This window comes from Ananas comosus, linkage group 15 (genome assembly GCF_001540865.1).
Source record: "Ananas comosus cultivar F153 linkage group 15, ASM154086v1, whole genome shotgun sequence".
Taxonomy (NCBI): domain Eukaryota; kingdom Viridiplantae; phylum Streptophyta; class Magnoliopsida; order Poales; family Bromeliaceae; genus Ananas; species Ananas comosus.
Genome location: NC_033635.1, coordinates 4,057,552 through 4,083,619, shown reverse-complemented (window position 1 = coordinate 4,083,619; position 26,068 = coordinate 4,057,552). Strand labels below are relative to the sequence as shown.

Here is a 26,068-nt window from a genome sequence, read left to right as displayed (position 1 = left end):
AATGGTAAAAAAAAAGACTATTTATACAAATATAAATTTATTAAAACTATTTGTAAAGAAATATTTTAAGAACGCTAAATATAAAAAAAAATCTCTGGAGCGACCTTAGCTCAGCACAAGTTTGAAATTAATTTTGAGTCTAAAGTTAGACGAAGCTCAGCTTGAAATTAATTTTGAGGCTAAAATTAGACGAAGCTTGGCTTTAAAATTAGTTCGAGCATGAAATTAATTTTGAGTCTAAAATTAGGCGAAATTCGGCTTGAAATTAATTCGAACAAGACGCTAACTCTGAGTCGAGCAATCTCAAGTACTAAACAAGTTATTTGAAATCTTTAATATTATATAATTTATAGTTTAATTTTTGCTAAATATTGTTTAGAACTTGACAGAAACATATGTGATAGTTCAACATACAAAATAAATATATAAAATATGATAGTATAATATTAAGAAAAGTAATTTATAATTTATTATATATAATTTTGTAACGAATATTCACTGTTATTGGCGTATTCATTTTAGACTCTCATATCTTTCTTTTTGAGAGAGAGAGAGAGAGAGAAAATTGGAAGTTTAAATTTGCTTTATCTCCTTAGAAAATGTGGCGTGACAATATTTTGGTCTTGTAGGGCGGCCTAAATTGTGCGACGATAATGATCGAATGGTCTTAAAATATATAGACATACAATTCAAATACATATTATATGTAATTATATATATAATTTAAATATTTATTATATATATTTATATAAATATTTTTAGTATGTATATATATATTTTTTTCATCTTTTATAGTCTAATTCAAGCTCAGCTTAAAATTAATTTCGAGCTCGTTGTTAATATTCAAATTCAGCTCATTTAACTACGAGTCAAGCTCGAGCAAGCCGAATTCGAGCCGAACCATTTGCCGGCCTAGCAACAATGACGAAGAGTCTTTGTGATCAATTACCTTTGGGTAAATTGCATGCTTGGTTCTTAAAACTATGAGACTAGCATTTTGTTCTCAAATTTTAATTTATTATATTTTTTTATTTTAATTTTTAAAATTATTATAACTAAGTATTAATATATTATTAAAATATATTAATACTTAGTTTTAAAACCAAGTCGGAAATTATAATAATTAAAATTTGAGAACTAAAATTTCATGCGTTGCCTAGTTTTAAAACCAAAGACGCAATATATCCGTTTATCTTTAAAAATTTTGATTTTAGTGTACAGCTTTTGACCTTTTAGGTTTTAATTTTAGTTGTTTAATTAGTTATGAAATGGTTAAAACGTATACGCACGCTATAAACTTTTAACTTATTCTAAAATTGACCTCTTAATTTTTATTTTTATTTTTTACTTGATTTACATCTCCTGTACTCAATAATTGTTTGATTTAAATTCTTTCATTAGCAATTTTGGAGATTCTATTAAAAAAAGTGCATGAAAGATGCACGTGACCAAGAATTGCTTTAGTAAAAAGATGAGGTCACCATTTAATTTTAACAAAATCTTTAAAGTTGCTATCGGAAGGAGTTAGATCAAACTGCTAGAAAGTAGAGGGGTGCAAATCAAATAAAAACAAAATTCAAATGGATTAAAGTTTTGATAATGTTTGTGCATTTTACTGTTCTGAAAATAAAAAATTTATGCGTCCGCTCCATTGGTATACATTGGTATACTGCATCTTACAATCTCATTGATTTTCTTTTTTTTATTCAAAAGATAATTAAAAAATATTATTTAGAATACGAAAAAATTTCAGAAGGGAGCTCTCTAACAACACCTTATTATGGAGTCTTCAATCTGCTGTTACTAATTTTGTCTTATCAGAAGCTTCTCAATAAGATGTCGTTGAATAGCTCACAACTAAAGTTTTTTTTTTTTTTCATATAATACTATTAAATAAAAGATAATTAAGGCAATAAAAAAATTACTTATTTGTATTTTAATGATCTGATTAAACTCTTTTTTGTTTCATTTGTTACTCATATGTAGGTAGTATATATTGTACGTAGTGTATATATATATATATATATATATTGTAGTAAATCGATTATTTTAAATTTTCTAGGGCCTTAACAAATGAACATCAAATTTAGTATGCGGAATCAAATTGAAATTACAAATGAGTTGGTGCGTTATCTTTCATTAGCTTAAATTAAAGTTAGTAATTCAAATTAGAATCAAAAGGATAAAATTTAGCCGGCTTTTTAAAATTTTAATTCTTTTCTTTGTTTTGGTAACGTATCATGGACGGGAAAAACAACGGCGTTAGATAAATTGTACTTTATTTGTGTCATGCATATATATTTACGTGACACGTACGATATACGTTTTATTTATATAGAAAAGTTAAAACAAACATAGTAGTTGATGTCAAAATTTGCTTACTAAGTATTGAATTTAGATAATAAAGATAGCGACATTAACAAATCAATTTTGATAGGAACGAAACAAATTATGGACATGCTGATGTAATTTAGGGCTTTTTGGTTCATAGAAAAAGCATAAAACGACACTTCAATAAAAATGATGTATAGCGACATCTTTAAATATCGGTGCAGGTTAAAAAAAGAGCTGCTGGCTAAATTACGGACACTTTTAAAAAATATTGCTATATGTGGGGTCGCTAGGTATATAGTGACAGTAAAAAAGTATCGATATAATCTAAAAAGAGTGCTGCTAATTTACCAGCACCTATTTAAACATTTAGCAACCGTTGAAACTCTATCTCGTTGGCTGCGGTGACGGAGGAGGATGAGAGGGAAGGGCTTTTCGTCTAAAATTTCAGTGGATTGAGTGAGGAGAGAAGAGAGATAGTAATCGATTTTTCTTTGTTTTCACTTTTCTGTTTGTAATCGGGCCGAATGGGCTGGGTGGGGTGAATTGAGTAGAGTAACGTTGGATTGAATTTTATATTTAGACATTAGTAGATTTTTTAAAAAATTTTGATATAAATGGAACACTACACAAAAGTGTCCAAAACATGTGTCCCTACAATCTAATTATGTTGTAGTGCGAAAATTTCTAAAAAACCAGAGAATTTTTTTCAAAAAATTTTACTGTTTGATTTTTTAAAAAAAATATTATTTTTTAAAAAAATAGATTTTTTTTAAAAAAAGTATTTTTGTTATCCAAAAAAAAAAAAAGTAGAAAACAAAAGTAATAAAAGTAATAATGTGGGATTTTTTCATTTTGGGACTCCAGTTTAGAACCTGGCGAGGATCTGATGTGGGACTTTTTCGTTAAGTCTAAACTCAAGATGTGACATTTTAGAGGTGGTTTCTAGCTACTACGAGTTTGGTAGGATGTGAGATTTTAAACGTGACTCATGCACATCTGGTTTAAACCTGATTACAGGTGATGTAAGATTCTAGAAATAACTTCTGCGGGTCTAGTGAGATATGAGATTTTAGATATGACTCATGCAGGTTTAATGGGATGTGAGATTTTAAAAGCGGCTCCTGTAAGTTTCAGGAGTTGGTTCCCGCCAAATTTATGGTGTAGTATTTTATCCCGTATAGTATTTAGTTCTCACACTTTTAGTTGGTATTTGGTTTTAATACTAATTGTAACAATCCGATCAGATAAAAATAATAATTTGTTGGACTCAAACCACCGACCCAAAATATTTAAATCAAGTTATTATTATTAAGATGTGCAATCTCTTATATTTTCAATCACAATTTCTTTTCCGTTCGATGTGAGATTGTAGGCGTGTTACACTTTTTTTCAAACTTTTTCTAAAAGCCAAACAACCCCTTAGCTGAGAAAATGAAACAATAAGCTTTCCAATTTGGAATCTCAATTATTAACTATTAATCCTTTAATACTTACACAAGGGACAATTCAGGATGATAATACTAATGTTGAAAGATAAAATTTGATGGTGGACCAATTCAAAGCCTCAGAATAATTTCCAAAATAACAGCTCTTTCAAACGTGATTAATAAATTTATCTGCCCAAGGTGCTCCGTGTTGACCACATGAAGTATTTAATTAATAAACTAAAAGCAGAAGCTTCTCTGAACCGCAACAAAACATGTATCCCTTTGACCATTGATTTGTACACACACGCAGAGACCATCATGTATATAAAGTACAACACCTCCACAACTCATGATAAGAACTAAGGACAAAGTCAATTCCTCTCAAGCTCGCATAAACTTGTTCAGCTGCTTCGAACCATGTTTTGTGGAACTGGTAACCTCAAACACATTGATCATGAGGATACAAACACAAGTGCAGTTCCTGTGTCGTCGTCGCCGCTGCCGCCAGTAGTGAAGGGATCCAGGAAGAAGGCCAACAAGAACCCCTACTCGACGAGAGGGCTCGACAAGTTCTCGACGGTGTTATCGGAGCTAGAGTCCAAGAAGGAGAAGATCATGTCGAAGGCCGGGTCACGGGGCGTCGCAATGGTGCGGTTCGCCTACTCGAGCTCGCACGACAGCTGGGTTCCGATCGTCGTGAGGATAAGAGATTGCAAAGAGAGGGACAAGAAGAAGGTGTCGGAGACCGTCGGTGAGGCGTCGGCGGCGATCGGAGAGGAGAAAATGGTATTGGATAAGGAGGAGGAGGGGGAGAGGGTGGTGAAGAAGAGCTTCTCTTGGGGAAGATATTATTGGCCTATGGTGGTGGTGTTGATACTGGTTTGTTTAGTGTTGTATGGAAGAGTTTTTGCTATATGTTGCACTACTGTATTGTGGTATTTGGTGCCAGGTACTATGAAGAAAAAGGACTATGGAAAGAGAGTTGTTGAGGGCAAGAAGCTGATGATGGTGGATGCAGATAAGTGAATTGTAGTTCACACTTGAAAGCAATTGTAAATAGAATGAGAAGGAAGGGTCATGAGAATAAAGATGCCTCTTTCTTTTGTTTTCTTTTGATTTTCTTGCTCATTAATTTGCTACAAGAAGATTGTCAATATGTGTAAATTTAGCTGTGCATATGTATGTATGTATGTATGTCCAAGTTGAAATTGACTGGGAATCAGGCTTTAAGATCATTAGTTCTTATATTCTTTTCTTCTCAGTTTTATTGCTCCTTTTTATTTGCTTGTGGGGATTCAATTCTACACTGTTCTAGATTCCCCCTTCTCTGAGTTCAGTTCATTTCTTTCTTTCTTTTTCTCTTTTTAAGAGAAAAGTAGTAAGCTGCTCATTTCATTTAAGTATTTTAGAAATAAATATAGTTAAAAATATAAAACAACTAGATTTTGAATTTAGAATCCCAGACACCATTCATCGATCTCTCGACTATGTGCTAGGTATAAATATAGTTAAAAATATAAAACAACTAGATTGGCCATTTGTAGCTCCATGCTTTGAAGATTTGACTGATTTGACAAGTGTGAGTACCACCCCAATAGTTTTACATTGAATAACAAATTAGAATTAGACATAAGAATTAAGCACTTTACTGTTTAATAACTGAACTTAAGTATTCTGAATTGAACACGAAGTTATCAGTACTAGCGGCTTGAATCGTTGCAGTGTTTGCTCAGCAAGTAATTGGAGCTCAACCAATTTTCGAAACACTGCTTTGAGTTGAAATATGAAAAACACATAAACTACCTGCATAAAGGGAGATCAGTAGGCCGAAATCTCTGAAACTCAATTATAAAGGCGTTCAAACGAAAATATAAACCGTTAGATGTAATTTACAATACTAAAACATAAGAAACATTTCACGGGACCGGTTGTAAGCAAATTAGAGAACGAACTTGAACAAATCATCACCCAAACTTGCAAATTTTTTATCACCATTGAGCTATTAAGATTCTAGTAACTGAAAAATTCGCAGGTTGAATCTGATCCAACATGGCACGGTATCACAAAAACTTTTTATGTAATTTAAAGGCTTTTTATGTAATTTAAAGGCCACAAACTGGCTAGATGATACAACATCTTTCTGTCTTGAGATGGCGGAGTCTCTCATGTTTCCGTATTTGGTCTTTGCAAGCCGACTTGGGCACGTGCCTAACAATTTTGTGCAATGCCCCTCAGTCCTGTATGTTATTAACACCGAAAAGAGAAAAGAAATAGCGATGAAGAGTTAGTTCATAATAAAACGGAAGCAAAAATAACAAGGAAAATGAGATGAGACGCATAACGGAAAATAAAGAATCTGTGCAGTTACTTTAGGCAATTAGTACAAGATTGCATGGGCAACAGCTAATTATTTGACATGCATGTGATCTATCCGTGAATGTTATATAAACTCGTATAAAAAGGGCCTCTTTGGCTCGTTGGAGCTTCTGGCTTCTGGAAAAGAATGTTTAAGCAAACAAAAAATAGCAAATTCTCTATATATCAGAAGAGCCACCAGTTCACCGCCCTTGTTTTTAGTAGGGTATGAATGGACGTTGTGGTTTGGTGATCAGTCCGCATCACAGTGTTCTACCAATCATGATCCTATTGCCAGGATTCACGGTGTACAGAAGCAATCATGAATCAAAAAAGCAGTCACAACTATTTCATTAATACCTTCTCCAATAGCTCTCCTTGCAGCAGAAGCAAAAGTTTCAAATTGGAGCGTCCAATCTTGGGTTTCAAAAGCTTATTTCAGCCTCCTACCTCAGCAAAAGAGCCAAATTTTATGTTCGCAAACAACTAGCTGCTTTTCAGAGTGGAAAAGTCGTTTCAGAACCTAGGCCCACAGGCACTAATTCTTGACATTAAAAAATATCACTATAACCTTTTGCACAAATAAGAAGAGCGATATGGAAGTATGCATCTATTAATAGTTTAGGTGCATGACCTGATATAGAGAACTTACTCTGAATCTTTTCCTACGTGAACCATCCGAGTCAAAATGTGTAAGCTGTGACCGATGTTCAATAGCTTCATCTCTAATACGTCCTCTCACCAGCTGTACTGAGCCACCCCTTTCTTGTCCATGATTTATAGTGGGCTTTTGTGGAACAGTTCGGAAGAAATCATCTCGGTCCCATGTCACTTCATAGTCTACCTTTAATCGTGATCCTTGCTACAAAATTAGCACAGTTTAATTTCATACTCAACTGGGAACTATAGATGCTTCTATAAGCTATAACTTGAGAACCTTCTTTACAAGCTATATTAATGAGAATGAAACTAAGCTTCTAACGCTGTTTTTATTGGTAATAACACATGTATCTCCCTCAGTTGGCTAAATGACACATTTTTGAGAGGTGAGAGTAATTTGAAGATATTTTCGAAGAACAAGGCAATACCAATTCAATCCTCAACTAGAATGGCACTGTCTCCCTCTTTAGTCAATCCAAGATTCCAAACATAAAATTGATTTTATTGTCACTAGTCATTTGTTGTGGTATAGCAGGCATTTCAAGCATGAAAGAAAATTTTATCACACTAGATTATCTCTAAACTGAACTGTGTCCAAAAAAAAAATGACAATTCACAGATTGAGAATGTTTATAGAAAGGCAGTAAGGTACATACAGCGTGAAGTCAATATCCTGAAAACATAATTGAGGCATCAATACTCCACCCAAATTAATCTTAGGAATCAATGTTGAAAATCCACACTACCAGCTAAATATTCGAAATGCCTGCAATTCAAGCATCATGTATTTTGATGATTCTCGTTTTAGGTGCAAAAGGCAGTAAAATAATATATTTCACGTAAAGAAGGTTCAATATAATCTATAGTTGGAAGCATCCAGATAGAGTATAGCGGCTTGTATGAGTATGACCATTGGACAACAAATAGTTGCTAAATTTTACGCTAGCATAAGGAGCACTAACTCGCGACATGGCAGTAGTTCTGCATTCAAAGGACCAAAAACCTGACAATTGATAAATAACTTCCATAACAGATCAGAAGAATTCAAATGCGTAAAACTCATCATAGTTACCTTCTGCAGTGATCGTCCGCATAGCACCTTCATTGCATTATAGAACTCATCATAGTTCTCGAATTGTACCCAGACCTTGCAATTAAGTCCAGATAACATCTCCCCTGTTGTTTCATCTTGGTTCTTACCTAAATCATCTTCGCCGGCAACATTGAGATTCCTAGCACGGTTACGTTGATTAAAAACACATATTAACGAACTTTGACCATCAACAACAGCATTAACAAATAACAACTTATAATTATAAGAAATAGAAGCATGAAATAATGTATCCTGTCCAATCCTTTATACGGTTCAACAGTTTTCACCAACATGTTCTGTGATAAAAAAGCAAGCAAATTATAATTAGTAAATACAGTTACTACAAAATCAATACCTTATCTTCCCCAATACCGAAAAGATGGTATGTGTAACAAGCATCGAAGCCTTGGACGACACTCGCGGCTCCGCGAACCACCGCGAGGGCACGCCCTGCACAATTATCGTATCCGGCCGCCGAGGAACGCGCCTTACCGAGCTCCCTGAGAAGCAAACCCTAGTTAAACACATCTCAACTAAGCGCCACACTAGAAAGACAACAACTTGATCGAGCAAAACTAGGGTTAGGGCAAAATTACGGCCATCGAGCAGCTGCGAGGCGTAGCAATCCTCCCACGACCTCTTCATCCGCTCGAAATCGTCGGAGGGAGGGATCTCCACCTCCATCCGGAACCTCAAGCCCTCCAGGTTCAGCTCGATCCCGCCCAATCTCTCCACCACGGAGCTCCTCCACTCCAAGAACCTCTTCCGAATCGCCTCTTCGTCCTCCTCGTCACCGTCGACATCGCTGGATCGGCGGAGGAAGGCGAGGTCGCGGACGTAGAGGGTGCCGAAGGCGACGGGGTCGCCGCGGCGGAGCTTGTGGGGGTCGGGGGCGCGGCGGAGGAGGAGATCATCGTCGGAGAGGGTGGGGAGGGAGGGGGAGCGGAGGAGGGCGAGCTTGAGCTTCCACTCGTCGAGTGGGGCGACGGATAGGTCGGCGCGGAAGAAGGTGAGAAGGAGCCTCAGACGAGGGGAGAGGGAGAGGCCGCCGCCCAGGTCTAGGGTTTCGGTCGGCGGGAGCCACCGCAACGATCTCCGGCGGGGGGCGGCGCTGGCGGCGGAGCTCATCGCCGCCGCTGTAAAAAGGATTCCGAGATTTTCGAGTTCCGAGTTTTCAGTTTTCACTTCCCCGCCCGCGACGCTATCGCCTACCGGTGTAGAGATGAGAGAAACGTAATTTCGGAGGACTTTTTTACAAAATAACCATCTAAAATTTTATAATTTGAGAAACAACCCTATCAAATTTGTGTTCGGTAAATTAACTCTCAAAACGCGATGAATCATTCTGAAAGTCTCTCTTTTAAAGACGGTGAATGATTCACCATCTTTTTCATAATTTTTTAAAAAAAAGAAAATTATGAGATTGTTAAAATTATATGTAAATTATACGAGAAATAAAAAAAATGAGGTTGTTAAGATTGTATGGAGAATATTAGAATTTTTATTTGATTGTTAGAATTATATGGATAGATTATTAAAATTTTTTTAATTATTAGGATTATATAAATATATTATTAGGATTTTTAATTTGTTAAGATTATATGTGATTTGTTGAAATATTTATGTGGCTGTTAGGATAAACAAGTGAAAAGTGGTGAATGATTTACTGTTTTTTTGAGAAATTAGGCTCTTTATGAGAGCGGTGAATCATTCACCCTCTTTAAGAGATTAGTTTTTTAAATATAATTTTGATAAGGTTATTTCGCAAATAATAAAATTTTCAAAAATTATTTTATAAAAAACTCTAATTTCGGACGATAGCTTAAAAATTGCTCCGTGAACCTAGTTCACCACGTCAGACGTGGACTCTAATATTGAAGAATATATCAATATTAGATTGCCGATATATTTAACAACATGCATAATAATAATATTGTCTGGATTTAAAAATCTGTTTTTTTTTTTTTTTTGGGAAGACTCAAACTCGTACTTTTCTCGTGCAATATCCGCTAGGATGCGGCAAAAAAAATAAAAAAATACAATAATTATGTATAAAAATAATTTTATAAAACTATTTTATATATTTTTATAATAATAGAAAAATATTTAATTAGACGTTGCATTACCGTATACGAAATAATTATTTCACTTAGAGTGCTCATTCTCTCATATAAGAAAAAGTTTATGATATATTAGTATCACACTTATACCATACTATTAATAATAAGTTAATTATATATTTTTTTAAAAAAATATAATAATAATAATATTTTTTTATTAATGATGATGGGATAGATGAATCTAAACAAAATAATTTGATTGAGTAGAGACGTCACATCTTCCTCGTATAGCATGTGCATGCTTTTTCATTGGACGGGTCCACCACGTGGCACGCCACAGAATATCCCTGGCCCAAGTCATGTCAAACCGCGTCCAACAGCGTCCGACGATAAATAGCTGTGGCTTAAAAGCGAACGTCGACGAGGACGACGAGGGGGAAGAGAGAGAGAGAGAGAGGGATGTGGGGAGAGAACTAGGGTTTAGGAAGGATCGAGAGAGAGAGAGAGAGAGAGAGAGAGAGAGAGAGGGGATTAGGGTTTACGAGGGATCGAGATGGGGGGACTCTGCTCGTGCCTCGACTCGTCGAAGGCGCAGAGGCTCGAGGAGGATCGCCTCGAATCGCAGGAGGCGCGCGCCAAAGCGGCTGAGGCCGCTCAGAAGAGGTAAGCGATTTTCGCATCTTTTGATTTTAATTCTCTCTTTACCAATCGAAAAATGAAGATTTTTGACGTTCTTATATCGATTAGCACGGCTACAATCCACGCGCGTTGGGTTTAATTGGCTCTTTTTGATGCAAAGAGGGTGTGTTTTTATTTTTTTTTGTTTTTGGTGCATTTTTTGATTTGATTCTCTTCATATGTAAACCAAGATTTTGACGTTATAATGTTCATTAGAACAGCTAGGATTCAAGTGGGTTGGGTCAAATTGGCTTATTTGATGCAAAGGGCGATGAGTTTTATGTGTACCATCTTGTTTGGAATCCTCTGAATCATTGATTTGTATCATTAAATTCCATAGTTGGAAGCATTAGTGGATTTGCATTGATACCTGATGACTTGAAATGATTTTAATAAGCGTAAAATAAATCCGAATATCTGATGGTTTGCGGTTGAATTTGCCGTGATTTGCGTTTACATGCATAAGAAAACTCTTCTACTTCTAATTACTCTATGAGCCATGTGATATAGGATAATGCAGGAAAAGGTAATGGCTTTGCACTCAAACTCACTTATTCCAAACCAAAGTTCGGCTCAATTCTCTCTACATTTTGTGCAAAACATATATCCATCTTTTCATCAAATTCTCCCTTATGAATGGGAAAAGAAGGTTTTGGGCGGGTTGGCTTCAATTAGCTCTTTTGGTTCAAAGATTGATGGGGATCCAGTTCTCTCTTATTATGAATTGGAAAAGAAGAATTTTGATGCTATAATGTTGATTAGTATAGCTATATTTTAAGTAGGTTCGGTGTAATTGACTCTTTTGATGCAAAGATTGATTGCTTTTGTCGTGATTTTTGCAGGCAAGAGCAGTTTGAGAAGTCAGCGGCGGGAAGGGCAGCTCGAGCTCAGTTGGCGGCTGCCTCGAAGCAATCGAATGCAGCGAGCGCAGGAGAGCCAGTTCTTAAGGTAATATAGATATTGGAGTTCAGAGGTATTTAGATGATTCTTGTACTAGAGAACGGATCGTCTTTGCCTTGTGTTTATTTTTATTTTTATTTTTTTGTTGAAATGGAATTTGGGTTTTTTGCAGTGGCAGATGGGGTGATCACTAGCTCATGTTTGGGGAGCATTTGTATATTTGTAAGTATTTCGATGTTGTTTGGACCAAATACAACATGAAACTGTATTTTGGTTCATTTCTGTGCTGTGAATGATATCGTCATTTGTAGCATTGTTAGATTTTTGAATATATAGTAACCTGTTCTTCTAAGTCCATGTTGCGTTAGATATACATCTACTCTCTCCTTAGATTTTCTTATTTCTCAACTTCAATTTAGGAACTTTACATTTCGTAACTTTTTTTATTTAGGAACCAGCGTAATTAAATTAGTGTTTGAGATGGGTGATGATAATAGTTTGCCAATGGGAAAGGGTTTTATGGCCTTCCTTTTTGCAACAGGATGGATACACATTAAACAATTTTCATGTTTGAAGTTTCCATTTGTAAATAGCATTGTGTCGAATGCAGAGTTTGGCTTGAAGTTTCCGTTTGTAATAGCATTGTGTCGAAAGCAGAGTTTGGCCTATTTAAACTGAAGTGAAGATCCATGCTGGTAAAGTTAGCTGCATGTCCAAATTGCTTAGAAAACTTGAAATCTGGTAACTGAGAGTCGATTACCAAGACAATAGCTGGCCTCTAATCTATCATTAGTTTTTGAGAATGAGCAGTTTGGCATGCATCTAGAAGTTATTTGTCTGCACATAATTTGTGGCCATCTTCTCATTCTTCTTTCCGTTCTTCTGAATTTTCTGGTGGATTATATAATATTTAATTAAACTTACTTAAGTAGGAGTATGTTGGTATCATTTACAGTCTCCTTAAGAGGCATTTTAACTAGGATAAAGAATTGTCAGGTGAATGCTTAGTAAAAAATGGATAATCCTTAACAGGAGCTGAAGGGAGTAAATTTTAAAATAATAAAAAAGGTGAGAGATCTCATAGGAAAAGTATCCAGCATTTAGTTGCTCAGTAATGAACCAACTGCCCTCGTAATTTAGTTTACTAGTTATGTACAATCTTAATCTTAAAGGGCATCTTGATCTTGTTATAGTCGTAAGTCTGATTTTTCATTTTCTCCACATAGATATGATCCATCTACAGGGGAAAAAAAAAACATATGGAGTCTAGGGTGATGAGTTGACATGTGAATATTTCGACTAGATAAATCCAAGAAATATAACTGAAGCATAAAACCATCAATCTAATCTAATCCTAAATCATTAAATTGAGTATGTTTTATGGTTTGACTTCAGCAAGCTAATCCTTCATCTCTCTATGTTTTTATTTCAGGCTGAAGAAAACTTGAAGTTGCTTGGATGGGTACAATATTATCAATGCACATCCTCAGCGAAAAATATTGTTATCTGCCTCTCTAGTATTTGGATGTATGAATAATGTATAGTTTGTTTGCATGGCTGTTTTCTTGTTTCTTTCCTTTTTTAATGTGGGAGACACTCTTTGTTTTTGTTCGTCAGAGTGGTCAAAAGAATCGGAGCATGTGTTGTTGTTTTGTAAATATTAAGTTATTGTGATTGTAATCCTTGAACTGTAATAAAGCCAACTCTGTTTTTTGGCTTTTATATAAATATAGGCTAGTGTATTTCACATACTTCTGCATGGTGCATATTCTCAATTCTAAAAAAAAACGAAATTCGAGTGCACTGTTGGTAGAAAATATTGTCTCAGAAGAACTTTAGCAAGAAACATGGATTTTCTCAACTAGTGGAGAAATGCAAGACACTGTAAAATTTGGAACTCTGCAAGTATGAATTCCTTTCGTTGGAAGTGTTCTTAATTCAACATCTATGTATTGCAATTGTGAGCAGTTGACCGCGATACTTGGCAATTTGAAGTTATCTCTGCTTGTTTGCTTGTGTTTGAAATTTCAGATCCCATCTTTGTTTATATTTATGTCATGGAACAGAAGCAACAAACTAGGGTGTGTGTTACCTTCAGTTACAATGTCGTTAGGCGCTTTCAATTCCAGGAAGAGCGATTCATGCCTCGCCAGTGCCTTATCCGATAACTGTTTTATAGGCTTTGCAGCGAACATCAACACACCTTCCAGTGAGGAAGAAAATTCCTACGTTCTGTAAATGATAACAGTTATCAGCAAGACATTATAACAGTATCAGCAAGAATATTATTCCTGCCTCCACGAAACAAAATCACAATCACCTGCAATACCCTGGCTGATCTTATGACTAATCAAGCAATCTCGTAAGGTAAAATGAAGTGATAAACTCACAAAGTTTCGATACGAATAGCGATAATTGCACACAGAATTATTCAACATTTGGTGGTTGCGTACGGTGTTATACATAATCTCTAAGGGGCCGTTTGGTTGGATGTAGTTACAAAAACAGTGTAGTTGGAAGTACGTGCAGTTATAAATGTTGCAATCATAACTACACCTAGTCTGTTTAGTTTTATGCACTTGCAACTGCTGCAATTACATTTCTTCTGTTTGGTAGTCTGCAATTGAGATTTGTGCTTATAAATTCTGTCAATTTTTAAATAGAAAGGTAAGATTACCTCTTCTGAGCATAAGGTAATCATGTTTTAATTATTAAATAAGACTTTTATATCTATATATAATTTATATATTATAAAATTATGTATGAATTTAATAAATTTTAAATGTAAATATATTATAAATTTAGTCAAAATAAAAATTAAGATATTATTAAACTAGCAAACTAAAAAATAAGAAACGTATAAAAAAAATTTATTGACCCTAACAGACATTACTAAATCCTATCAGATTTCATGAATATGTATTTTTGAAAAAAAAAATTAAAAATAAAAGTGTATGAAAAAAGAAAAAATCACACTTTGTTTATTTTTTTAATGGGTGAGCCGACTCCTGCTCAACTGCTACAGTTGGTATACCAACTGTTGCAGTTGGACCTTCTCGTACAGATACAACTGCAGCAGTTGGACCTAACTACACCAATCCAAACAAAAAATTAATAGATACATGAGCATACAACCAAACAGCCCCTAACTGCAACTAACTGCAGCATCCAACCATTATGAATCCTTTTTTCGCTGTGTAGCAACTTAAATAGAAACCCATCCACATTAGAAACAACGGAATTTCACAACTAGCGCGACGCTAAATGTACAATAATTTACAAATTTTTTCACTAAGGCCCCTACAATGTCAGCTTCGCAAGCAAAATTTCATCTACCGTTCAGATAACACAACTGATCACACATGAATATTTGATGTACCAGCTACCAATTTTGAAGTATAGAAACTGTGATCTGTGCTTGCTGCCATAAATCCGATTCAAATCCAATATAATGACAAAAAAAAAAGGTATCAAATTGATTCTTCTTAAAAAGATCAGACTGCTGCTTCAAGAATGGGACCAAAGAGCTCAAATTGGAGATGATACCCTGAAATGTATAACCGCAATTGAAATATACAATATCAAACAACATATTCATCACGTGGAAAATTTGAAAAAGATGATACCCAATTATTTCCATTCTACTTTTCTACTCATTGTTGATAGAAAAGCATCATCTTTCATCCTGTCTTGCTTCCACGATTCAAGAATCTCCAAAGCTGACGGCAACTCTGCATAGGGATTGCCAACATTCATAGTCAGCATGTCAAGTGCTGTATCAGTTATAGAAGCCCGTGAGTCGCAGTTTAGTAAAGAGTGCATCTCTTTGCCCTCAGCTTCAAAAGCTAAACTGATCGATTCTGTAACCATTTCTTGCAATGTGGAATTTTCCTTGCTAGAATGTATATCACTGTCCTCATCATTTAGTTTATCAGCTACAATAGAAGCGTCCTTTAACAGTCTAGTTCGGCAGATGGAATGCAATGATTTGAGAAAACTAGGGACAGGTTCTTCAGTCACAAGATTACAGCTGTGGAAATAGTTCAATAGATCTTGCATTGTAGCACTGCTGAATCGATCCTTGTTATTTTGGAAGAGGTTCGCCCACTGTGATTCATTTATTCTTAGCGATGAATGAGCCATGCTGTTTACTAGAATCACAGTTCTTTCAAAGTTGTTGTGAGCAATTGTCTGGCAAATCATTTCAGTGAACATTGATTCATGCGGGATTTCTCCTGCCTCCAGAATAGCATCGAATGCATGCTCCAGCAAATGCATCTAAATAAAAACAAACAGAATCAAAATTCTGTCACCATTCTCCTGCATAAGATGTAATCTGGAAAATAGCAGTATCAAATAAGGCTTGATCTACAGGGACACAATGTGAAGACAGTCTTGTTAGTTAAGCTTTTGAACACTATATGACCAAATATCTAAATTCAAACCCCAAAAAGATTATCAGGAAAAACTAGGTCTACAGTAATGAAACGATTTTAAGTCGGCATAACTAAAGTAAAATCACAAAATGAGAAAGGAGAAACAAGCATTAATATACTGAATGCTAATACTGCACTTTAGATGAGAATAAAACCACCAAATGTTTTCACATGGATCTGCTAAAAATATTAATACACATGGATGATAAAATAGCACACTAAAGCTAGTTTACCTTGCCAGCTCGGGATGCTTCAACCAGCAACCCTGCAATTTTCTTCTGATCTGGTTGATAACCTGAGAGTGCCATCTCCTTGTACACATACTCAAAATATTCCCATTGGTGGGCAGAAGCAGACACATCAAGCATGGTACTGTACGTATATTCATCTGGCTTAAGTAATGAACCATCATCACTATAGATCCCAAAACCGGAGAACGTGGCCTTTGTGGATTCAAACAGTTCTTTTGCTTCTGCAAACATGTCGGAACGGCTGCAAACTTTCAGCATGGCATTTATGGTTCCAATATTAGGAGTACAGTAATCCTTCATTCGTTCAAATATCGAGATGCAGTCATTGAGATGTCCACCATCCAATGAAGCCAATATCATACCAGTAAATGCTACCTCCAGTGGCTTAGCGAAAGAAAGGTTTTTCAGTTTCTCAACCTGCAGTAGGCCTTTGTGAGCATCTGCTGTACGCTGTGAATAATAATATGTAGGTAATATAGATGCAGAGAGCAAGTAGGCAGATAATCCAACAAAACTCTAACATGCCAGCATATGTAGGGTCAAGAAAATAATTCAGATCACCCTTTTTATTGTGAGCATTGTTCCTTCCTTTTGTTAGCTATCAGACATTATAAGCTACTTTGCATGCAAAAATATAATTGTAAGTTGGGAAAGCACTAAACTACCATAGAGATATTACAGTTAATTATCAATAAAGACACATGGGCCCATCAGCACATGCAATATGCAGAAGATATAGAGAATATTAGGTAGTGAGAACTCCTGCCTTCATTCCTAGATTATGAAAGATTATGCTCTCCAAATAAACTTTCTCTGTTAGCAAACATTTTAAATTTAACTATAAATCATAAAGATAAAAATTTGAAGTAACAGCAAAGGGGAATGCATGACAAAGCACCAAGGATATTCCCTAAGCAACAACATGGAGTAATTTATTACTATGCTCAGGCCAGTAATCCTGCAGTGAAGCATACCCAAATATAGAACAAAAAAAACATATATGCCGGTGTTCAGTTCATATTCACTGTATCCAGAGCATTTTCATTTTGATGACATACCTCCAGCATGGCATCTTGCCACCTTCCATTGTTGCAAAGGCAACATGCCAATTCATAATATGTACTTGCTACTCCAACTACTCCTCTTTGTTCCATATCTCTGACTGCTTTAACTGCTTCATCCACTTTACCTTCTTGCCAAAAGGCTCTCACTAAAACTGTATATTTGTTCAAAATTAATTAGGAAGTCAGATTATAGTGTGTAATCACTAAAACGAATAGCAATAATACCTTTGTAAGTTAATGCTTTTGGCGTTAATCCACCTTTTTGCATTTTCTCAAAGAATCTATGAACAAATTCATATTTCCCAGCATTCAGCATCACCTTCAAAAACAGCTCCTCTAAGACTTGAAATAGAAAAATGTTTTAACGAATAGATAAAACTAAAGAATAGATAAAATTACCAAGTAATCAGGGACAATAATATGATGCAATATTTACTGAATGCAACCCTCTTAGATGACATTCTCTAAGTTTTTTTTCAAGATAATCCTAACAAGCAAAGAAAAAATTAGCAAACAGACAATGCTATAATATGAGAAAATCAAAGAACAAGAAAAATTTTGGAGGACCTGGTTAATCATGCATAAGAGCCTTTTCGTACAGAAGTCGATAGGTCGTATATTGTCTTTAATGAGCTTATATAGTCAGCCTTTTGTGGTTTGATGATTAATTTGGCACCAGCCACTTTGATACAAGCCAGCTGGTAGGGTAAGTAGAGGTTGCTATTTGCGAGTGAACTGATTATGTTCCAAGTTCCAACAAAGTACTATAATCCTTCATAGTGACACGGGTTAGGAGCATCACAGAACATCTTTCATTTGCGGTCAATGATTCATTTTAGATAAATAGAACAAAGAGGGGTATTATGTAAGAAACAGATATATGAGAAGAAAAGAAGGGAATAAACGCCCACAACCAGCACTCCTAATTCTTGATAATTGTCCCACTAAACATGCATGATTTTTCAGATTCCCCTCCAGGAACTTCCCTCTACTAGGTTATTGCTTTATTAAGATGGGGTACTAATTTTGTATGAACTGAACAGTTTCCGACAACTATTAACTACAGCACTGTTCATCAATGAAGTATATATCCAAGAAGTACAAGAAAAATAAAAAATAATCCACTTGTAAATCAATATTGTGTATGTTACTTTCACCTCTTTCAACTAAAGTAAATCACTAGTATGGTCCTGGCTTTGAATGATGATACCAGCAAAAAGTCTAAAAAGGTCATAATGTTCTCACAGCAAGGTTGAAGATCTAGATGCTGTAAAGAAGAAATTTAAGCAATTTTGATGATCTAAAGTTCTAGTCAAAGTGAATGAGCATTATGAACACTACTAACAACTTACTTCCATGGCCAATCCGTAACTTGCTCCAGTAGGTTTCAAGCCACTGAATCTCATCTGCTGAAACACCCAAAATACTCCTTTCCATTGATGAGATGGAATACAAGCATTTAAAACCTACCAAGAATTGTTACAATTATCAACCATGTGTTCTTGTAATTTAACAAATTACATCTTGAAGAATTGCAAAATACAAGAGGATATATTCACCGCATTGTATATAATCACATCCGGCTCCAAGCTTGGATCCCAGTTTCGTTTCATATTCCTAATCTTTTTCAAAGGCTTCTGCCTCATATACTCAATGACTTTGATTAACTCATTTAGAAGACCTGCCTGACCGAGTGTGACGGCAATACTATGGTATACAGCCATATCAGGATATATCTGACCATCTTCCTGTATATCAAGTTTAATCATAATCAAAATTCAAAGCATAAATAACAAGCTATGTCAAGTTTTTCTGGGATCATCAACAGATTAATAAAGAAGTTATTACCACTACCTAATCATCCGGATAATAAAATTACTTACCCGCATCATATTGAAAATACGAAGAGCTTCAGTAGGCCTCCTTGCCTTCCCTAGAACTGCTAAAAGCTTTGTATAAACAAACCTACGTAAGGGACAACCCAAATCAGTCATTCCATTCAAATGTATTCAGAATTATAATTCCAATAAATTAGTATTTGCAAAAAAAGACAAGAGAAGTCGATTATAACCAACAGTACCTCACAAGACGTATCAATGTCAATTAAGAAATTTACCTGCTTTTCCGATGCTTGTAATCTTTCTCATTATAAATCCATTCAACAACAGATAGGGCTTGCCTCCAACTCCCAAGAGTTCCAAGTCTCGCAATTATCTTCAGTACATACATCTCGATAAAGAGTAAGCCGGATTGTCTCATCAACCTCGGAAACTTCCAATCATGCAAATCAAGATCAGTTTCGCTGAGCCTGCAATCAAATAAACTTCACTTCTCAAAAGTCTTGCATTTCAATAATGTTTTGAAGAGCACAAATTGCAGAAATGTAAGGACCGAGGTCATTCAGCTTTGCTCTGCAACAGTAAGCCAATAAATTGAATATTTCACAAGAGAATTTAATCCAGCAAGTCCAACTCAATTCAAAATTCCTCCTTGAGGGGATGGGTTTCATGAAGAAGTATAAGAGTAGCTACCAATTCATCTTATTTAAGCTTTCGTAGTCACAAAATTTTCGTGACTGCAAGATCAAAACAATTATAAAAAAGCTTCAAACTAAATAAAATGCAGGAAATTACAAGATAACTTTACAAACTGAGAATAACAAGGATTATAGAAAAACAATATTCAAACTTCTCTAAACTACTAAATTATGAGAATCAAAGTTTAACTTTCTTTATGAATTCAAAATTTATATGTTGTAGCGAAACTATACTAATTCTAATTCCACAGAAGCTCGCACCTTTTCGCTAGCAATTCGATCTTTTCATCATCTCCCAACTGGTTTTGCTTCGAACAATCCCGTTTCCTCCCTTGCCCCGCCTCGACGCCTTCGTTCAGTTCTACATCATCATCCAGAAGCCACCGGAACCGCTCCCCGTTCCTCTCCGCAAGCATCTCCCTCAACTCCACCAAGTGCTCTCCTTTAAGCCTCCCCCCTCCATCCCCATCCCCATCACCCAAAACCCCTCTCAAATCGACACCCCCCAACCCCTCCCACGGCATCCCGGCGAGCGGCGGCGCCACCTCGCCCCGCCGCCGCAGCTCCTCCCTCACCGCACGGTACTCGGTGGCGATGGCGCGGAACCGGGCCTCATCCTCCAATTCCTCCCTCTGGGACTCGGAGAGGGGAGGGGATTCGTCTCGTACGGCACGCTTCTTCGATCGGCGGAGGGATTTTTGCGCCTCCTTCTTGTGGAGGGCGTGGAGGATCTTGGGAGTGGGGACGACGCCCTTGCGGACGAGGCGCTTCCTTAGGGTTTCGGTGGAGGGCGCGGAAGGGTTTCGCTCGGCTCGGGGGAGGAGAGGGGAGAGGGGCAGGGGAGGTGTCGAAGGAGAAAGCGCCATGGCGGAGGCCGAGAGAGTGTGGAGAACGGAGTGTATGTTTACGTCCAAACAACAATGGCGCAGGAGAAATTTCACAAATAAGCACTATATATATGCACTATTGCATAAATAGTCCTTTTTAAGTGAGATATTTATTAAATTTTAAGAATGCTTTTAATTAATTGTAAAATATCGATGTTTATTATTATTTAGACTAAATTACAGTAAAGCCCCTTGTCAAAATTCACTTCTTTACTTTTCCTTATCTACTTCTAAAAATTTATATTTTGACCCCTCAAAAATTAAAAAATGTTCACAAAAGGGTACAGTATTAATTGTGATAAAAAAATGACAAAAATGCTCTCATCTTCTTCGTTTTCTTCCTAACTCTTCTTCATCTGTAACCCTTTCTCTTCTCTTTTCTGCACCTCTCTTAACTTCAACTCCAACTATGCTTGGTCCATTTGCTTCCCCTTCTACTTGTGCAATCCCGTAGCTCTTCGGTTTAGCAACGGCGGGGCGCAAGGTTGGGGTAGGCGCAGACCGAGAAGTAGGCGACGATGAGGTGGCAAACAAAAAACCCTAACGACGAGGGCCAAAGTGAATATTTTTTAATTTTAAGGGAGCAAAATATAGATTTTTTAAATTCGGAGAGGGTAAGTGAAAAAATAAATTTTGACCGGAAAATTTCTATAATTTAGCCTATTATTTACGACAAATATGAATATATTATAATGTGTTAAATTTTGGAGGTCACATGTGCATTGAGAATTGACAAGGCCTAGAGGGTCTGATGTGTATCTCCAAACAAATAATTTATATCTACATTGTTTAGAAATAGTTGATATTTATTTATGTATTTTATATTATTATCATATTTTTTTTTATATGAAATATAAACTCGTAGTTTATCACACAAAGACCGTAGTTTAATTCAATCCAAAACTTAATTTAGACTAAATTATATAGTTTTATTTAATTCGTTATTTATTGTGAGATTATATAAGGTATAATTCTGCTAAATAATATCTACACTAGACTAGATTGGATTAAATTAATTTAGATTTTTAAAAAACCTCACGTAAATATAATTATTATTAAGGATATAGGTGCAAATTACAGCTTTCGAAGAAAACGTTTAAAATACCTGAATTTTGAGGGGCATATGTGAAAACATGTCGTAAACTTCCCTCTGCTACTCCACTGCTTGTACCCATCCCAAATCTACCCCGTTCATTCCATCAGGGAACTTCTCAACCGTCCGATCTACTATCTCTTCGACCGCGCCAATCTATAAAACCCTAGCGTCCTAAGGCGAGGGTTTCTCCGCCCATCGTCTTCTTCCTCTCTCGCGCGCGGCGAAACCCTAGTGGAGGCGGAGCAAGCATCAGAAACCCTAGAGCTCCACCTCAACCATGGCGGTCGGGTTAGCTTCTTCTCCCGTTTTCGCCATTGCTTTCTCTATCTTTCTAGTTCGTCTTCGATCTTTTGATGCCATTTTACTTATCGATCTCTTCGTCTCCGATCCGTTTCAGGAAGAACAAGAGGATCTCGAAGGGCAAAAAGGGAGGAAAGAAGAAGACGTAGGCTATCTACTTGATCTCTCTCGCTTTATTTTTGTCATCGTTTTCTCTTTTTGTTGGTGTTTTCTTATTCGGATCCGTGTAATTTGTTGCAGGGTCGATCCCTTCTCGAAGAAGGATTGGTACGATATCAAGGCCCCTTCGGTGTTCAACGTGAGGAATGTGGGGAAAACCCTAGTCTCGAGGACTCAGGGTACCAAGGTTGCGTTTTGTTCCTTTCCCAGTTTCCTTTTTTCTCTATTTAAAATTTAAATTTATCTTTCGAGCTCTTCGTGGATGTAGAAAGATTTAGATCCTTTGTTTGCTGTTACCTCTGTAAATCGATTAAAGTGAATAATTTTGTAAAAAATTTGCTGTGGGCTAACTATTTTGCTTTACTAAATGATTGAAATGGCGAATGTTCTTTGGAAGTTATGAATATCGCAGCGATGCATATTAGAGAAGATGTATCAGGTTCCCCATCACTTGCCATGATATGTATATGCTTTCTGTTGGTGGATCTTCCTCTGATCCCATAAGTGTTATTTTGACTCCCTTCATCAATATCTTTGTATCCCTCCTTTTCAACTGATATGTATGCATACTTGTTTGTGCACATATCAAGATCAATGTTTGAAAAGGCGCGAGGCGCAAAAAGTCACAAACTCTTCTGGAGCCTAGGCGCGAGGCGCACTGCGAGGCGCGCGCCTCAAAAAGATGAGGCGCACAGTAATTTAATTTGATATTCTACATTAAAAAAACTCCAAAATAACTATACAAAACTAAAATAACTATAAAAAATTAAAGAAAACATATGCATATAGGTTCTCAAGTTAAAAAACATATATTTCGACTTTCAACTTAAAAGTGATTGTGGTGCCAATGTTTACATTTGGCCTCAAGAAGGAGAAGAGGGCGGTAAAATGAGAGAGTGGTAGGAGGAGAGGGCGATAGATTGATTTCATTAGGGTTTTTTTAGGTTTCTTTTAGATTCTTTTACTAATCTTATCGGGCTAAAACATAAAATTTATATCCGAAACCCAATAACCCAAAAACTTTAATCCAAAATCCAAAAAATATTAAATATGCCGAGGCGCGCGCCTTATGTGCGCCTCGCGCCTCGCCTGAGGCGCACGCCTCAGCAATAGCGCCTCGCCTCGCTATTGCTGAGGCGCGGAGGCCCGCGCCTCGCGCCTAGGCGCTGAGACGCGCGCCTCAGCCGCGCCTTTTCAAACACCGATCAAGATTAAAGTTAACGTTGCGGAACAAAGTTCTGATACTCATACGCCAGGTCGGCTTATGATGTCCAATGTTTTCGGATAAATCTAAGTGATTAGGTCTTCCTGCTTACTTAATGGAGAAGATTTCACATCAGGGAAAGGCAGTGGTACCCAGGATGAAAACTCAAGTTTCCGTTGAGATTGTTGGCTGTAAATTATAGCATGATCTTTCGGGCCTGCTCTCTATCCTGTTTACTGTTTTAAAACTGCTTTTTTTTCTTCCTTTTGCATAGTTTAAATTTAGTTGAGGTGAAATATAGGTTTTGTATTACCTCAATTCTTTCACATGTGATATTGAATTGCCCCTAAAAGATGCTGAATTTTGAGGGTTTAAAAACTTATCAAGATGACCTAAAGTCTGAATTTGTCTTCTTTTTTTTTTGGTGCTTGCAGCTTACCAAGATATGTCAAATGGGTAAATGTTGAGAGAGTTGAATTTTGTTCTGCATATATTTCTATTAAAATATATATCCACAAGTAGTTTCGAAGAAATAGTTATAAATTGCATGTATGTCTCTACTTTCCTCAGGTGTATTTGGCTTTAGCATCTTTATAACTGTTTCTCAATGAGTTGCCATGTTTTCTGTGTATTATCCTTATTTTTTTGTTTGCTAGTAATCAACATATGTTCTTGCATCTTATCTTAGAACTTGTCTATTTTCTTGTAGCAATTTTCAAAGTTAATAACTTTCCCCCTTTAAAAATATTAGATTGCCTCTGAGGGTCTCAAGCACAGAGTTTTCGAGATTTCCTTAGCTGACCTTCAGAATGATGAAGACCAGGCTTACAGAAAGATCCGCCTTCGCGCAGAGGATGTGCAAGGCAAGAATGTCCTCACAAATTTCTGGGTATGTGCCTAGATTTCCAATTGTCCGCTAGTTATCCATCACTTCTTCCCTCCCCTCAAAACATTCCCCAACTGTTTTCAACCCTTTTCAGGGCATGGATTTTACCACCGACAAGCTTAGATCTTTGGTGAGGAAGTGGCAGACTTTGATTGAGGCACATGTGGATGTCAAAACTACTGATAATTACGCTCTTCGTATGTTCTGCATCGCCTTTACCAAGAGACGCCCGAATCAGGTTAAGCGCACCTGCTATGCACAAAGCAGCCAGATTAGACAGGTACATGTTCAATCTTTTTTATTTTGCATAGGTTTGTAATCTGTATCTACAGACCATAGTTAGTTAATTCGGATTCGGCAAAAATTCGATGCAGATATAATTTGAATAAAATTCGTATCTCAATCTTTAAATTTATTGAAAAATACGGCTTTAAAAACGGATTCGCCAATTATTCGGATATGCGATTTATACGAAAATTATACGTTCACCAATTAAAAATTCAGGATAAAAAATTCGGCTATTAAACTAAGCTTTTTTCTCTAAATTTATGTTACTAGCATACATAGTTATAAATTCTTAAAAATATAAAAATAGGCATTTACAAAATAAAGTTAATTAAGTAAAAAAAGCAATAGCAAATTTTATTGTCATCTCCATAGTCCATCCTCATCTTTTCCATGATCCATATATTCCGGAAGTTCATGAAGTTTTTCAATAATTCGCGAATAATTCGGCAAATAATTCGGTAATAATTTGGAAAGGAATTTTATTTAAAAATTGCGTGCGTTTTTTTGGTCAAATAGTTCGGCATAAGCGAATTATTTGCGAATAATAAATCTAACCCAAAAATTTGCGTTTTATTTTGAATATTTGGGAATAAATTGTATACGGACCCTTTTATTCGGATTTTCAATAATTTGTGAATTAACTAACTATGCTACAGACCACTTATGAGTTCTTTGCATCTTATCTACTCTGTAGATTCGCCGCAAGATGAGAGAGATTATGGTCAACCAAGCTACATCATGCGATCTTAAGGACCTGGTACAGAAATTCATCCCCGAGGTCATTGGAAAGGAGATTGAGAAAGCCACAAGCAGCATCTTCCCTCTCCAGAATGTGTTCATCCGCAAGGTCAAAATCCTGAAAGCCCCCAAGTTTGATTTGGGAAAGCTTATGGAGGTAATACTTTTTAATCCGTTACAACTACAAAATTAATCAACCTGTACTTATTATTCCACTCTGGTTATTAGGCAATTATGCCCTAACATAATTATAAAGAGATCCATCTATGCTCTTCCTTTATGTGGCTTTATCGTAATGTTTAGGTCCATGGGGACTACAAAGAGGATCTTGGTGTTAAAGTGGATAGGCCTGCTGAAGATGTTCCGGCGGAGGGTGAGCAAGAAATTGTCGGAGCATAAACGAGAACAGCAAATTGTCATAATTTTCCAAGAATAGATCTTTATTAGGTTAGAAGATTATGCCACTTTGATAGTGGATGGTCTGGGCTCTTAAGCAGTTTTGCTAAATCAATTAGTCACTTCTGTTTAATTTTGTGTTGTTTATTCGCAACTGCTCATCTCTTTTGTTTGAGACCAATGATAGATGCTCCCGGGTTTGTAAAACGGTATCAGTACATTTAAGTTGAATTTTTTAGCTCTGCAATTTTTATTTCTTTCAGTTCTGGAATTTTTATTTCTTGCAGTCCCTAATTGCGCTGCGCGGTAAGATTTTTACT

The 26,068-nt window shown here is 36.2% G+C and overlaps 5 protein-coding genes across 7 annotated transcripts; 3 read left to right on the top strand and 2 right to left on the bottom strand.

Moving 5' to 3' along the window:
• Positions 4,132–4,996, top strand: LOC109721657. Its single transcript, XM_020249375.1, has one exon. It carries the CDS (start codon positions 4,179–4,181, stop codon positions 4,785–4,787), a length of 609 nt encoding a protein of 202 aa, XP_020104964.1. The 5' UTR covers positions 4,132–4,178; the 3' UTR covers positions 4,788–4,996.
• Positions 5,586–9,108, bottom strand: LOC109721762. 3 transcript variants are annotated; one of them, XR_002219288.1, is made up of 6 exons: positions 8,466–9,108; positions 8,225–8,369; positions 7,849–8,008; positions 6,769–6,978; positions 6,477–6,562; positions 5,586–5,998 (listed from the first exon to the last, which is right to left on the bottom strand). XR_002219288.1 is itself a non-coding variant. In XM_020249536.1 (5 exons), exons 1-5 carry the CDS (start codon positions 8,995–8,997, stop codon positions 5,993–5,995), a joined length of 1,053 nt encoding a protein of 350 aa, XP_020105125.1. In that variant the 5' UTR covers positions 8,998–9,108; the 3' UTR covers positions 5,586–5,992. The 3 variants fall into 3 exon arrangements, 2 of the variants coding, with proteins under 2 accessions (XP_020105125.1, XP_020105124.1); XM_020249536.1 differs by lacking the exon at positions 6,477–6,562; XM_020249535.1 differs by lacking the exon at positions 5,586–5,998 and having other exon boundaries at positions 6,487–6,606.
• LOC109720979 lies at positions 10,355–13,258 on the top strand. The gene is made up of 4 exons (XM_020248360.1): positions 10,355–10,592; positions 11,450–11,555; positions 11,680–11,729; positions 12,940–13,258. The coding sequence occupies exons 1-3, from the start codon at positions 10,483–10,485 to the stop codon at positions 11,692–11,694; spliced, it is 231 nt and encodes a 76-aa protein (XP_020103949.1). The 5' UTR covers positions 10,355–10,482; the 3' UTR covers positions 11,695–11,729; positions 12,940–13,258.
• On the bottom strand, positions 14,713–20,707 carry LOC109721585 (pentatricopeptide repeat-containing protein At5g67570, chloroplastic). Its single transcript, XM_020249270.1, has 9 exons — positions 20,056–20,707; positions 19,375–19,566; positions 19,142–19,223; positions 18,818–19,006; positions 18,611–18,724; positions 17,484–17,577; positions 17,253–17,410; positions 16,177–16,611; positions 14,713–15,785 (listed from the first exon to the last, which is right to left on the bottom strand). Exons 1-9 carry the CDS (start codon positions 20,658–20,660, stop codon positions 15,138–15,140), a joined length of 2,517 nt encoding a protein of 838 aa, XP_020104859.1. The 5' UTR covers positions 20,661–20,707; the 3' UTR covers positions 14,713–15,137.
• Positions 21,918–26,003, top strand: LOC109721733 (40S ribosomal protein S3a-like). Its single transcript, XM_020249496.1, has 7 exons — positions 21,918–22,065; positions 22,175–22,222; positions 22,318–22,423; positions 24,192–24,329; positions 24,421–24,606; positions 25,309–25,509; positions 25,656–26,003. The coding sequence occupies exons 1-7, from the start codon at positions 22,055–22,057 to the stop codon at positions 25,749–25,751; spliced, it is 786 nt and encodes a 261-aa protein (XP_020105085.1). The 5' UTR covers positions 21,918–22,054; the 3' UTR covers positions 25,752–26,003.